The 13,898-nt window shown below is 40.5% G+C and overlaps 1 protein-coding gene across 4 annotated transcripts in view; it reads right to left on the bottom strand.

Moving 5' to 3' along the window:
- Positions 1–1,070: 1,070 nt before the first annotated feature.
- Positions 1,071–13,898, bottom strand: part of STRA8 (stimulated by retinoic acid 8) — a 27,837-nt gene continuing 15,009 nt past the window's right edge. For 3 of the 4 annotated variants that reach the window (XM_042468262.1, XM_042468265.1, XM_042468263.1), the window contains 4 exons: positions 12,136–12,421; positions 9,368–9,444; positions 8,063–8,174; positions 1,071–1,383 (listed from right to left, as the gene is read on the bottom strand). In XM_042468262.1, the coding sequence (XP_042324196.1) occupies positions 1,306–1,383; positions 8,063–8,174; positions 9,368–9,444; positions 12,136–12,421 (553 nt within the window). In that variant the 3' untranslated portion in view covers positions 1,071–1,305. The remainder of the gene's footprint in view (positions 1,384–8,062; positions 8,175–9,367; positions 9,445–12,135; positions 12,422–13,898) is intronic. The other variant, XM_042468264.1, reaches the window with a different exon arrangement.

The raw sequence follows: 13,898 nt of genomic DNA, 5'->3' as shown, positions 1-13,898 counted from the left end.
TTTGAACCATGGGAAACTGACTTTTGGTAAGCAGATTTATTGCTTTCATGCATCAACAATAACTGACCACTGTAAAGATCTAAAATCTTACACAACCTTACACAGCCCTTTGAAAATTTAGGGCAAGGGACATGATTTGTATCTTTCTGGATCCCTTTACATTCTATCTTACTCCCACAACTGTATGAATATGCTTTATGCTTGAGACCTTAATACCACTGGGTACTGCATCCAAAGAGGGTTTATATCCATGAAAGCTCATGTGAAAATAAAAACCAGTTAGTCTTAAAGATGCTGCTACATTTCCCCTTTTCCCTCCCTCCCTCCCTCCCTCCTTTTTATGTTGTAAGAGACTGGCATGGCTACTTCTTTGAAAACTTTTTACCAGTGGTTATATGAAGAAAAATACGCAGGCAGCATTTTAGTAAATTGCTCACTAAAAAGGGAGTGAAATGAATAACAGTATACAATATTGAATGGCATGTATTTTTGCTCTGTTCTGGGATCATATCCAACCTCCTCAGATCCCTTCACCCCAAAATTTCTTATTAGGGAAGTCTATCCTACAGAATCCTGAAGGTGAGCTAGCACATAATAGCAGAAAATAAGCACTTTAATAATATTTAAAGTATATTGTAGCATTAACTCTTATGATATAGAGTTCTCTTCATCACTGACGTTTAGGAATAAAAACATGTGACAAGGTTAGATTACTAGAAGAGGAGATACAGATCTGAAAACCAGACCTTGACTCTAGTATAAGTGTTGGGGCATTCCTGGATTTAAAACAGTCGGGGATCATGAGGTATTCCAATGTAACTGGACTCTAAATTCCAGCAGTACTGACCATCCCAGACAATGATAATACCCTTTGAACTGGATGGAGGGTCACAGGCCTTACACCTCTTGCCCTGATAACAAATGAATCTGTCTATTTCACATCTAGTTTGGCTGTTGGAGACAACAAATATTATGAAACAGAATTATGATGATTTCTTCCCAATGTGTGCTGCTTTACAGTTGTTAGTACCAAACTTTACAACTGTTAGTATCAAACTTCAAATGTACAATTTTAAAAGTTTTAAAAGTTTATAAATATCAAATTGCAATGCATGTAAAAAATACAAATAATTTAACTGGTAAAGAACTATGAAGTCAACATAACCAAAACTATTCCAAACACGATGCATCCAATAAAAAAAGGGTGCAGAATCTCCCATTCCTTCCTCTGGAGATCTTGGGTACAGGAATGAGATGTCATTGAGTAACCATTAGAATTTTTCCACTTAATAGAAAGATGTTCATTCACAAATCTTCATCATCAAATGTCTCTGTGCATCTCAACATCACAGTCTCATAATCTAACTGGAGAACTTCTTCCTGCTAAACATAAAGGAGGAGTGGAGATGGATAAATCATCTGTTAGAACCTGGCAAGATAGCCAAATGAATTTGGTAAAACAGGTTAACAAATAAACATTTTACATCAAGTTTTAATTGGGATTTGATCCAAACACATCTGAGGAAGCAGACTTTAGTCTACAAAAGTTCATGCTGCCAACTTCTATCTTTCAGTTAGTCTCAAAGGTGCTACAGGATCTCTCTACATACTGTTATTTAAAAGTGCAATCAACCTGGTTAGAGATATTTTACCATAGGCTCAACCTAACTGAGAGAACTGAAGTAAACTGTACAGTATATATTTTCATGTATTATTTAATTTGGACCCATTCCGTTATCATTACATATGATTAATTTATTCTTTTACATTTTGAGGTTTTGCTTCTTGCATTTTAAAAGTCTAAACAAAAAGACACAGAGTGTATAAGACACCCCTCACCTTTGTGTTTCTTCCCCACCTTTGTGCTAAGGAACCAAAATGTGGGATTTTTTAAAAACAATTTTGCCTTATGGTCCTCTGTGTCCCAGCTAATGCTACCAGGGACTACCTCTGTGCTGTCCAATTCCCTTTCTAGACTGCAGTATGGGACCTAGAAAGGAAGCCTCAGTTTCCTTCCAGTGTTTTTGATAATTTTCTGTATTCTCGTACAAACAGATTAGGTAAAATGAAACAGATGTATATATCTGTAAAATTATACAAATTTTAATAGTATATTCCAATTGAAACATAATAATATTATAAATGCCTTGTGAGATTAGAGGAAATATCCATTTAATGCAGCACTTGACGTCCAACAATGGCCTCTTAAGTATTGCTCTCAGGCTAACAAGCAGGGTATAATGGAAACTTTGTTAATCGGTCATACTGCCTCTGTGGTCACAGGCTCCTTCGCTAATGCATCCGGTGCTTTTAAAAGCAGGGTGCAATGCTCGTGCCTACCATATGTCTTCCATAAACACACTCCCAGTTCCATCAAGCTCTTGATCACAGTTGGAAAAACCTCTGTCCCTCTAGGTATTCTGAACTATAAATTCCATAATTACAAATTCCATTGACCATGCTGGCTGGGACATCTGGAAGCTGAAACATCTGCAGAGACAAAACTTCACTGGCGCTGCAAATGACTGGAGGCTCTGGATGTGAGTCTTTATGAATAGCAAACAGCTCATCCAGCCTGCTTGAGCACTATGATATGCATGCAAGGCACCATCACATATGGTTTTCTCATGCTGGATCGGTTTACTTGTCTAAAAGCTAAAGCATCTCTGTTCACTCTTTCCAGACAATTCATAATTTTGTAAACCTCCATCATCAGTCATCTAAATCAGTGCTTAGGTTATTTGATGTGGGGGACTGGACTATGACATTGACTTTGATTGTTATTTTCTTTCCTGGAAACTGCAGATCTGTAGCCAACTGTTTGCAGACTAGTCCCAGTCCACACGCCACCACTTTGTGTAGCACTGATCTAAATGATATTCAAGTTCTAATATTTTTCTTTTTGGAAAAAAAACTGTTTCCATTGTGTCATTGTCACTGTCCCATTTCCAGCTCTGTGAAAAACTGGATTCCTTGTTGCAGAATTTATTACAGATTTAAGCATTAATAGTCTACCCTTGTATTGCTTATGTACTTAACAGAACAGATTTTGGTGTAGATACCAAAGAGACTGCTTGTAAACATTGTCTCTAGAAAAGAGAGACAATTATTTAATGGTTGCTGAACTAGGTTAGGCCAGTGCTCTAGCTGACACCAAAACTGTCCTAGGTTGTGCCATTTATCTTTGTTGAGGTGTACTGTATTCTGCTGCGGTTACCTTAAAAGAAACTGGGTGCTGTTGGATTTTTTAAAAAAGAAATCTGTAAACAAGTCCAGCTACTTCTATTTGGTCCATCCCAAAACCATTCACCTGGAAACCTGCTATTCCTGCCCAACTAAAATCTGCAGAATCTCTTGTTTTACTATGATGGGTAATAGGGCAGGTAATCTAACTAAAATCTGCCTGAAGATTACTCAGTCACACAATCACATTATCTGGAGCATCTTTGTTATATAAATCCATTCTGTTGTTGTTGTTATTGTTGCTAACTATTTATACAATGCTTATTCCCCAAAACTTGGACTCAAGATGGCTTATACATTAAAACATAATACAGTTAAAACATAAAATCAACAACACTGGGGAGAAATTAAAATATACAATTAAAGTGAAAAACAGCAGTTTTTAAAAAGTACTGTTGAAACAGTAAAACTATGCATCACTCTTTTTCTTAAAAGAAAAGACATTCAGGGGCTCTACAGACAGCCCCAAAGGGGCAGCATGTGGCTGCCCGTTTCAGCATGCCGCAGGTCTGATTTGGCCTCTGGAGAGCGAAAAAAAGGAGCTGCAAAAAGCAACTCCTTTTTGCGCCCTCCAAGGAGCGCCATAGCCATGGTGGTGAGGCTTTATGACACCCCTTTGGTGCTGCATCATGTGAATGCAGCACTGAAGGGACGTCATGAAGGCGCGTGCTGTGTAGACCAGCACGTGCCAAAATGGCGCCCTGGGGCTGGGGTTAGGGCGTCCAGTGTGCGGACGCTGCATCCTAACTTTGCCCACAGGCCGGCAGAAAATGCCAGTCTGTATAGGGCCTCAGTTCCCAAAATATTGTTGGAATTAAAAAAGTCTTTCCCATCAAGGGAAAGGATCTTATAACATGAGGCTGTTATGCTGGGTTGTACCATTTGAAAACTGCTTCAGCTGTACTCACAACAATACCTAGTTGTCAGTACTGTGTATCTGTATAGGGCTTTATTAGCATTAGTTCAAGAAATAGTGGATGTAACAAAAATCTGTACCAATGCAGCAAAAAACTACTGCTCCACAGCAGAAATACTGTTCAGGAACTCTTCCAAGCCGAATAGATAGAATCATAGAATCATAGAGTTGGAAGAGACCACAAGGGTCATCCAGTCCAACCCTCTGCCATGCAGGAAATCCCAATCAAAGCATCCCCGACAGATGGCTATCCAGCCTCTGCTTGAAGACCTCCAAGGAAGGAGACTCCACTACACTCCAAGGGAGTTTGTTCCACTGTCGAACAGCCCTTACTGTCAGGAAGTTCCTCCTAATGTTGAGGTGGAATCTCTTTTCCTGTAGCTTGCATCCATTGCTTCGGGTGCAATGCTACAGTGCTTGCCCTTTTTCAAACCGTAAAAGACAAGATTGGTTTGTCATTCCTTTTTTTGGATTTAAGCTTTAGCCTTCCTACAGAGTCCCACTTTTATGTACACAAAAAGCAGTAGGACAAGAAGGGTTTCCTATCAATTGTACATGAATTTATGTATGGCCTGCTTGGCCAAATGTAAATTATACAGAGCTTGGAAAAGCTACTTTCTTGATCAGAACTCCTCAAATCCCCTGAAAATATAAGTACTGGGCAACCCTCACAGGGGATACCAGGAGTTGTGGTACAAAATTACCTTCCAAGCTCTGGTTATGCTAGGCACACATGCTACAAGAGAGTGGGCAATGCCCAAGTCTTCTTTCTGGACTGGTAAAATGCCAGTTTAGCCCTTATCACTTCCTCTGTAAACCAAACATAGCACTATGTGCTCATAGAATTGCTTTCACCAGTGAAGTACTCACAATATATTTCAGGTTCAGAGAGTAGAATTGGTAAAAGTGTAAAAAGAAAAGTAAGAAGGACATAGGTGCTTATAGTGGTGGCTACAAACAGTCTGCTGGCATTGGGCCTTGATTTGACATGCCAACTACAGAGTTTTACTTCTGATTTTTCTTGCAGTTTGCATGTAATCTGGTCATTATACAGTCTGAAATATCATGGGAGTACACTATGGAAGTTATTTCATAAGGATGATCTGGCTGAGAGATAATTATTTTCCCATCTAAAAGCATAGGTCCTCTAGGCCATATGCAAGTGAACTGGGTTGTTCTTATTCCTTGCTAAAGATGTGATGCATACTTATTCCAACTATTTTGCCTTAACAACTAAGAGAAGCAGCAAAGATCACAAAGGCAAGTTTTAATGGATCCATTAATGGATCCCCAAAAAGGCAAACTTAGCCCTTTCCTCACTGGGTGCTACTACTATACTCCTACCCATCCATGGCCGAGTGGGGAAAGGTTTTTTTTTTTATTATTATTTTATGATTCCCAGAATCCTGCTCCCAGGCAGTGTGTCCAGTGGTCATCCTGTTTGGGGAGATTTTGGAAGCTATAGTTCAAAAAGGCTGTGGTGTTAATAAATAACATCCCAATTCTGATTCATAGCAAGTACAATACTTGGTCCTGAGATTAGAGGGCACAGAAAAATTATCTGCCATCAAAATAGTGTTTTACCCATCAAAACTAGATGGGCCAGTTATGTCCTGTTCCACACCACTTTGAAATCTGCCTACATAATCCCTGCAGGAAGCTAGAAGGCAGGGAGGATCTGCTGACAACAATTAGAAGTATCTAGATTAAAGACAATGCACTTATACATGATAATGTATAGCAGGTGTCAAATCTGGTTAACCACCTTTTTATAAATGGGAGTATCATATACGTATTTCCAACAGATGTTCTTAATAAGTATGTCAAGCTCAAACAACTGTTCTTAAAATATATATACAACTCTTGTTGCCATCCTGGGGATATTTAGTGGAGAATAAACATTACGATACCCATTGTTCCTCCTAAGCTAATATAATAGGATCACACTGACCGTCTCTGATAAATGAAAGTCCCTTTGTTATTTTATTACAAATTATTTTGTAATTTTATTAAGTTGATAAAATATATGTTCAATCAAAATAAGAGAAATCTGTTGTCAATTGACATCAACTCAGCATTGACATATGATAACCCTATGAATGAGAAATTTATCTCATATTTCAAAGTAATATCAAGAAATCTTGAGTATTGGTCATGATAAAATCATGAAAGGATTTGACAAATATGCTATTATCATCCATTAACATGCATTGGGGACTTTAGAGGTTTCCTATGCGGGCACAACAGGCTTAAAAAGTTGCCCTCTAGCCTCTGGGACTTCTCTGTAGCCTTACCATCTCTTTCTGAGCTTCCATGCTGACTACAGAGGGAGAGACAGCATGGAGGAGCAGCAAATGCAGACACCCTGAAAAATCAGCAACCTTGCATTGTATGTTTGTGTAGTAATTAAAGAGGTGGGTAACCTTTTCCTCCCTGCTGCATTCCATTTCCAGCTTTCCCAGGAAATAATCAATTAAAACAAATTGATCCATTTAGGTCGGTGCAAATTGTAGGCATGTGATGCCTAATCTGGACTACACCGGGGAGAAAGAGTTACATCCCCTGTAACACTCACCCATTTCCTGTTTGCATTTGTTCCAAGAGATCTTTTTAGCAATACATATTGTGGTTACTCGGGGTGCCTTCTGGATTGGGAAAGCAGTGGAGGCAAAGGGTTAATGTCTACTAAAAATCTAGGTTTTAACATAAATTGGGAGCCCTTCTCTTTCCTTGCAAAAAAACTTCCCATGTACGTAAATAGGAGATTCCACCTCAATATACGATACATTGCTGTAGGACATTCATGTGTACGTATCATGTGTGTGTGCATGTGTGGGGATGAATGGGTTTCCTTTCTCCTGATTTTTGAATTTTCTCCATCTCCACCCCAAATTGCTAAGTCACAATTCGATGCTGAGTAGGGGTACTCAGTAGTTACTGGAAAGACCTTGCAATAGGCTCCTCCCCCGCAAAAGGTATTTGCAACTTCTGCAAACTTTTTCATTCCATAAGCCTGCTAAAACTTCTCTATTACATAATTTTATATAATAGATGGTATAATTTATATTCTGTCAATATAAGCATGTTATAATTTATATTCTGTCAATAGCCCTGATGGCACAGTGGTTAAATGCCTATACTGCAGCCACTCACTCAAAACCATAAGGTTGCGAGTTCAAGACTAGCGAAAGGGCTCAAGCTCGACTCAGGCTTGCATCCTTCCGAGGTCGCTAAAATGAGTACCCAGTGTTGGGGGAAATTAGCTTACACTTTGTAAAGCACTTAGATACTGTTAGTTCAGTATGAAACAGTATATAAATGAAACTGTTTTGTTGTATTCCTTTGGTCTGTCTGCCAAAATATAGTTGGCATAAAGATCCATGTTTGGAATTCACTGTTAGTGCAGGATACAGATGCAACCTTGGATGTCAGTAACAACTGTAAACAAGATCATCAATACATCTTGTTAGAAAGAGGTTTCATACAAAAGTAGGCAGATGAAAAATTGCTGATGAGAAATGGCTGAGCCCCAGCTAGGCATGTGTGATTTGAGGAAGTGAAGTTCCTGACAAAAATGCTGAGCCCTAGAATATTCCACAAGAGGCTGTGCGCAAGTGCAAAACTCATTTGTGTGATTCACAGGGACCAAGAAGAAATGAAACTTTTTACTAAGTACACCTAGTTCTATGTCATACCTGAAAGACCCTGAAATCAAACTGGATTCCCCTATAGCTTTTGGCATTTATCACACTCATATAGAATTTGCTTGTATTTCCAGATGCTGAAATGACTCATGACTGAGCTCTCATAGTTCCAGCCATCCACAAAGTGGTCCTGACATGACTTGAAATATTATAAATAGAGGTTAAGTTGCATTATAGCAAGCACTTTGCAAAGTCCTACCTGTGGTGGTTGCGTGCTAGCAAAAAACAGGCTTTTCAAGAAGCTGAGGATTTGCAGATAGAGGTGATGGTTATCCTCCTGACTTTCTGAAGTGCAGCCTGTGAAAGATGAGCTAAAAACAGAAGATGAAACTATGTTGAGTCCCCCATCAATCTTGCATTAGGGAAGAGAAGGAGAGGCCTACCCTCTACTTTAAGCATGTTTATTGTTTCATTAGACATAGGTCTGTTTGCACCATGGTGTCATAGCAAAGCATTAGTCCAGCTATCGCCTCAGCCTTATTGCACGATGCCATTGGTCCTCTGTTGTTCTCCTGTGGGAAATTGTTGGAAATCATTTATTTTTATTAATACAAAAAAACCTGTTAATGGCAACCTTTCCTGCTTTTGCTCTACTATGATTTCCTGTATGAACTCTGGGTCATCGGGGGTGTGCTGTAGGTGTGGCCTAGGTGCGCTTTGCTTACCAGTGACTAAGGAGAAGAAGAAAGGGTGGAAGCCAAGATGGGAAAACTTGTTCACTGCCCCATCCCACCTCCTTTTCTAGAAGAGTATCCCAGTTCCCTAGTCAGTCTCTCTCCCTCTCGACACACACAGATGTGCACACACCTGGAAATGTAAGCAGAAAAGTCTTACCGTACAGCATTTATTTCATTATTCTGCCTGTTCATGTCTGAGCAAACTTGAATAATCGCTGGCAAAATAATCGCCACATTAGTTAATGGTTTTCATCTGCCAGTGATTAATCAAATCTATCTTGAAATACGACATTGTGTCACTGCCCACAAAGAGAAAAAAACATAAGACTGTTTTTTATTCATATTTGTGAGGGGATGTGTGTGTGTGCATGCGCACGCACACGCATGCCTTTGTGCCAGACTAGAAAAAGGGGTGAAACTGGGTGGGCAGTGCCAAATGCTGTGTGTGATAAGGTTTTAGTACGAATAAGGACTGCAATATTGGAAAGATTACAAAGGTGTGATGGGGGGAGCACAGTCTAAGGGGCAGTACAGACGGACAGCTCCGTGCCGCCCATCTTTGCCCTGCATCTACAGCTCCTCACATTTGGCTATGCTAGACAGGACTACTGTGAGACTTGGAAAACTGCACACATCCCACCCTATATTAAAAAAGAAGAAATCGAGAGCCACACAGTGGATTAGGTAGTGTTTCAGTATTGAGTTAATGAATAAATCGGTCTGTAACAGCAACTCACATTTCAGGTATTAGCATAATGAGTCTCTCTCTTAAAATGCATGTAGCCCTTAGGGGAAAATATGGCAGTTCATATGATTAATGCCATTACCTTTGACTTGACATTTCTTGAGTTTCGTTTCTGTCAAGGAAACTGGTTGCCACATCAAATGCATCTTCAAAGAGAATCTAAAAGAGAAAGCATTTTGGTAATAGTGTTTTATTTGTTTACCAGTACTCTGCTTTGAACAGTTCGCAATGTTCTTAAGCCAAGCATTATACAACTACAGTAATTAAAAAAAATATTCCCCATGTCTGCCTGCACTTCTTACACAAATTCCTAAACAGGAAGGGATTAACAGCACTTGGATACTAGGGTGAAACTGTCAACCATAAGTAATGATTATATACAAAACCTTTTAGTAGCATCCATCTTTTAAAAAAGAAACAAACAAAAAACTAGCTTTTCTGACTTTAAGATGAGACAACTTATTATTAGCCATGTCTAGTCTTACTAACTGGCTTTATAAGCGGTAGCCATAATTAATTTTTTAAAAGGAGGGATGGAAGCCAGCCAGTTTCACTGGGAGCTTAACATTTCAAGTCCTCGTAAATCTTGAATCTGGGTCAGTTATTCATAAAAATGCCATAGTGAAAGACAGTAACCATGCCAGAAGTTCTTGTTGTTTCTCACAATATATCTAGTATACGCTTTGTATCTAATGTGCACTTCACCTGAGCACACAAGCACATAACAGGGTTTACATTAACTTTCTATACCACAAGTAATATATGAGCAACATGACCTTTTTCTCTGCATGTTGTATTTCTGTTCAGCTTAATTATAACCAAGATTTCTCAAGCATGAGTTGGACTTTTCTACAGAAGGCCAAAACAGTGTAATGCTTACTCTGCAGGCTGACAGATGCTTTATTTTGCTTTTTGGTTAGGTGCTTTTCTTTCCACACAATTGTACATCTAAAACCACAATCTACAGGAGTCTGTTTTTCTAGCAGGGAAAGGCATTGGCACAGATCTCACAGCAAGGAAGGCAAAGGCTGGGTTTGGTACCTCTGTGACCTATCAACTAATATCCATCCACTCCCGTCCCTAGTGACAGTGTCTCCAGTGAAGAAATTCCTAGCTAGTGAGACTTTGTGGCATCACCAACCAATTCAGCCATTATATTCCTCATTCCATCTACTGGCATGATTTCATTGCCTTCTGCTGACTGTTAAGTCCATTTAAACATTAGGTCAGCAGTTCTCAACCTGTGAGTCGCGACCTCTTTAGGGGTCGAACAACCCTTTCATAGGGATTGCCTAAGACCATTGGAAAACAACGCTAGTCTATCCGTCTCCAGGTGGGTCCGCCCACATTTATGGTTGGAGGTCACCACAACATGAGGAACTATATTAAAAGGTCGCAGCATTAGGAAGGTTGAGAACTACTGGTTTAGGTGCTTATTACACCATTGTTATACCATCATAGCAGTGGTTTGGTCCTGCTTTTGTCTCAGCCTTATCGCATGTTCTCCTAGTGTTGTTGTACCCTATAGACGCTGGGACTGTAATTTTTTTCATACTGAAAATGATCCACTAATCTTTCTCGCTATGATTCAGTAGCCAGTTTGAGTGCAGATGTCTCATTCCACTTCAGCACAAGAGTACCTGATTAATGGGTATAGTGTGGATATGCCCTGGCTATCCCTCCCTTAGGGATTCCCAAGGAAATCTTTGGCAGGGAAACTTGGATTACTTCTGGTGTTTGGGCAGATTCTTGTCAGATTCTTTTCTTTTTAAAATTAAGAAATAAATGGCTTGCTGTTATGTAGTGAAATAACACTGCAATCTTGGCCTGCTAACCATTTAAAGTCACTATTCAGATTGCATTAATGCATGGGAAATTTTCCAAAATTTTTACCAAGGATCTCCTGTAATACTACATACTACACTACAATGTTTCCACTAAACTATTCTTTAATTTTTTTAAGGCAATACTGTAATAACACTAGGCTATCATACTGTCATGGCATTACTATGGGTTAATGAGGACAAATGAAGCTGGTTTTGAACAGGACAACCTGAAACAACTGACTAGCATGATGAACATTTTTGATTTTCACAGGAGAAAGATACCAAAAATGGCAGGGGGTGGTTCTCTTCCTGTGTCAACTCTCACAATGCAAGTTCTGTAATGATGATTCACCCCAATCCTGGGGTAAACTGCCGTTAATATGGGTCAATAATGGAGGCCTGGTGGCGCAGTGGTTAAATGCCTGTACTGCAGCCATTCACTCAAAACCACAAGGTTGCGAGTTCAAAACCAGCAAAGGGCCCAAGCTCGACTCAGGCTTGCATCCTTCCGAGGTCGCTAAAATGAGTACCCAGACTGTTGGGGGGCAAATTAGCTTACTTGCTAATTAGCTTACTTGCTGTTCACCGCTATGATCTTTGGAATAGCGGTATACAAATAAAACAAATTATTATTATTATTATTATTATTATTATTATTATTAATTTGACTCTCACATTGTCACAGAGTTTCCTGGAAAATCGAGCTGTTTAAATGGCTCCAGCACTCTCCTTACATTTCAGTGATGTGGCTCCTACAGGGAAGCCCCGTCACCACATCTGATGTGGAAATGGGGCATCTGGCCATGTGGGTGCATGCCAAGCACCTCGTATCTGCATCAGACGTGGTGTCAGGGATCGGAGGGATGACACTCAAATGTACAAAGCATGTACCAATAGTGGGTCACCAGGCATATAAACTCAGTGGAGACCTTGGGGGGGGGAATGAGCATGTAAACTCAGAATTCAGGACTCTTGAACGTTAGAACTATGTGGCATGAGCCCTCAAAAAGATCAGTTCTCTCACCTCTTCTGGTGTGGATACTACTGAACCACTGGCTTCCTGGCTATTTATTCCGCTGTCCCTCACACTGCCCTCGGTACAGGCAGGTTCCTGGGAGGCTGTCTTCGCCTCAGAGATTAAATTCTGCCTCTGACTACAGTACTGCAAGACACTCTCCCTCCTTTCTTCGGGGAGGCCCTGCCATAGGTGGGAAACAGCCATGGAGACCACAGGTAGTGTAACCTCTTCAGGGCTTACAACCCCATTATCTACCAGCAGGTCTACTGTCTGTTTGTAAAAATACAAGTATCTAGAATGAGACAGAAAAGAAAAAAATATTCTCAGAATGTGGTTTGGATTATACCCAACAGCGCATGCAGCAATCAGGCTGTGTGTATACAGTAGTAGTTATACAAACAATACACAGCACAAGACACTTACAAGACCAGACTACTTCATACTTTCCAAATTTCCCAGTTTGACAGGGGCAGTCCCCATGAATCCTATGTCATTGCACTTTTCAGCTGCTTTTAAAATATCCCAGTTTCTCTCTCATCCTCTCACTTCCCCCCTGTCTTCAGCTTACTTCACTTGCTGGAAACTGAGGCCTGTTCCGCACGGGTGTAAAGTACGTCCCCAGGATGTACTAGGGTTAGGAAAGGGCATCCTTTACAGATGCCCCTAACCATAGTATGTCCTGGGGACATACAAAATGGTGGCGCCCGTTCTACACGGGCGCCGCCATTTTGACGTCACAGACACCTAGCGTCCGTACGTCGCACACCACTAATGATGCTGCGAGTGCGCCATTGGCGCCTTGTGGTGTCATTAGCGCACCACAAGAAGATGTGCTATTTTGGGGGTTCTTTTTTCCGGCGCCGAGGAGCCGTGCGGTTTGGCTGCTGGGGCTCCTTGGCGTTGCAAATAATGGCGCTGGAAAACCACTGTTTTCAGGTGGTCTGTAACACGCCTGAGTCTGAAGGGCAAAAGTAGTTAACTTAGCAAGGGGGAGATGGAATCTTGCCCTTCCAGTAGGCTAAGGCAAAAGCAAACTACTGCAGCCCCTCCTCCTTTCCTTCTTCATTAGTAACTTTTGCTTTCTTGACCACACTAATGTTGCTTGGCCAGTTTTCATCTGTGAAATGTTGAAAGGTATGCTATTTGTCCATCTAGCCCAGTACTATCTAGGCAGCAGTTTTCCAAAATATTAGGCAGGAGCTTTTGTCATCATTTTCTATCTGACCCTTTTATAAATGAAGATGCCAGAGACTTTGGAGACCAGGGAATGAATCCCCACCTGGCCATGGAAACCCCCCTGGGTGACCTTGGGCAAGTCATACACTCTCAGCTTCAGAATAAGCCAAATCTTGCCAAGAAAACCCTGTGAAAGGTTTGTCTCAGCATCAGTATGAGTCAGAAATGACATGAAGGCACAAAAAATGAGTAACCCAGGTTCAGATTGGCTCAATTTTCAGCTGTATGAAAATTATACCCCATTCTGTGGCTTGTCACCTGCCTGTCTCTTTAATTCTGATGGCGGGACCGAATTTCTAAGGTTGTCTAGCATTAAAGGCAGAATGTATGATACAGTACTGAAGGGGGAATGTTTGAGTATGGAACTAGCCAAAAAAGAAAACATTGCACGCGTGTTATGAGTCTTCATAGCAGAAGCCACAATTAACCTGTGCTACCACAAAATGCCTGGCCAGACTTGTTCTATGAGTATCACTGAAGGTGGGAAGGGAAGATGCAGAAACCAGAAAGGAATTATTTAAGTTCTGTGTAGA

This window comes from Sceloporus undulatus, chromosome 5 (assembly GCF_019175285.1).
Source record: "Sceloporus undulatus isolate JIND9_A2432 ecotype Alabama chromosome 5, SceUnd_v1.1, whole genome shotgun sequence".
NCBI lineage: Eukaryota > Metazoa > Chordata > Lepidosauria > Squamata > Phrynosomatidae > Sceloporus > Sceloporus undulatus.
This window is presented reverse-complemented; position numbering and strand designations above follow the sequence as displayed.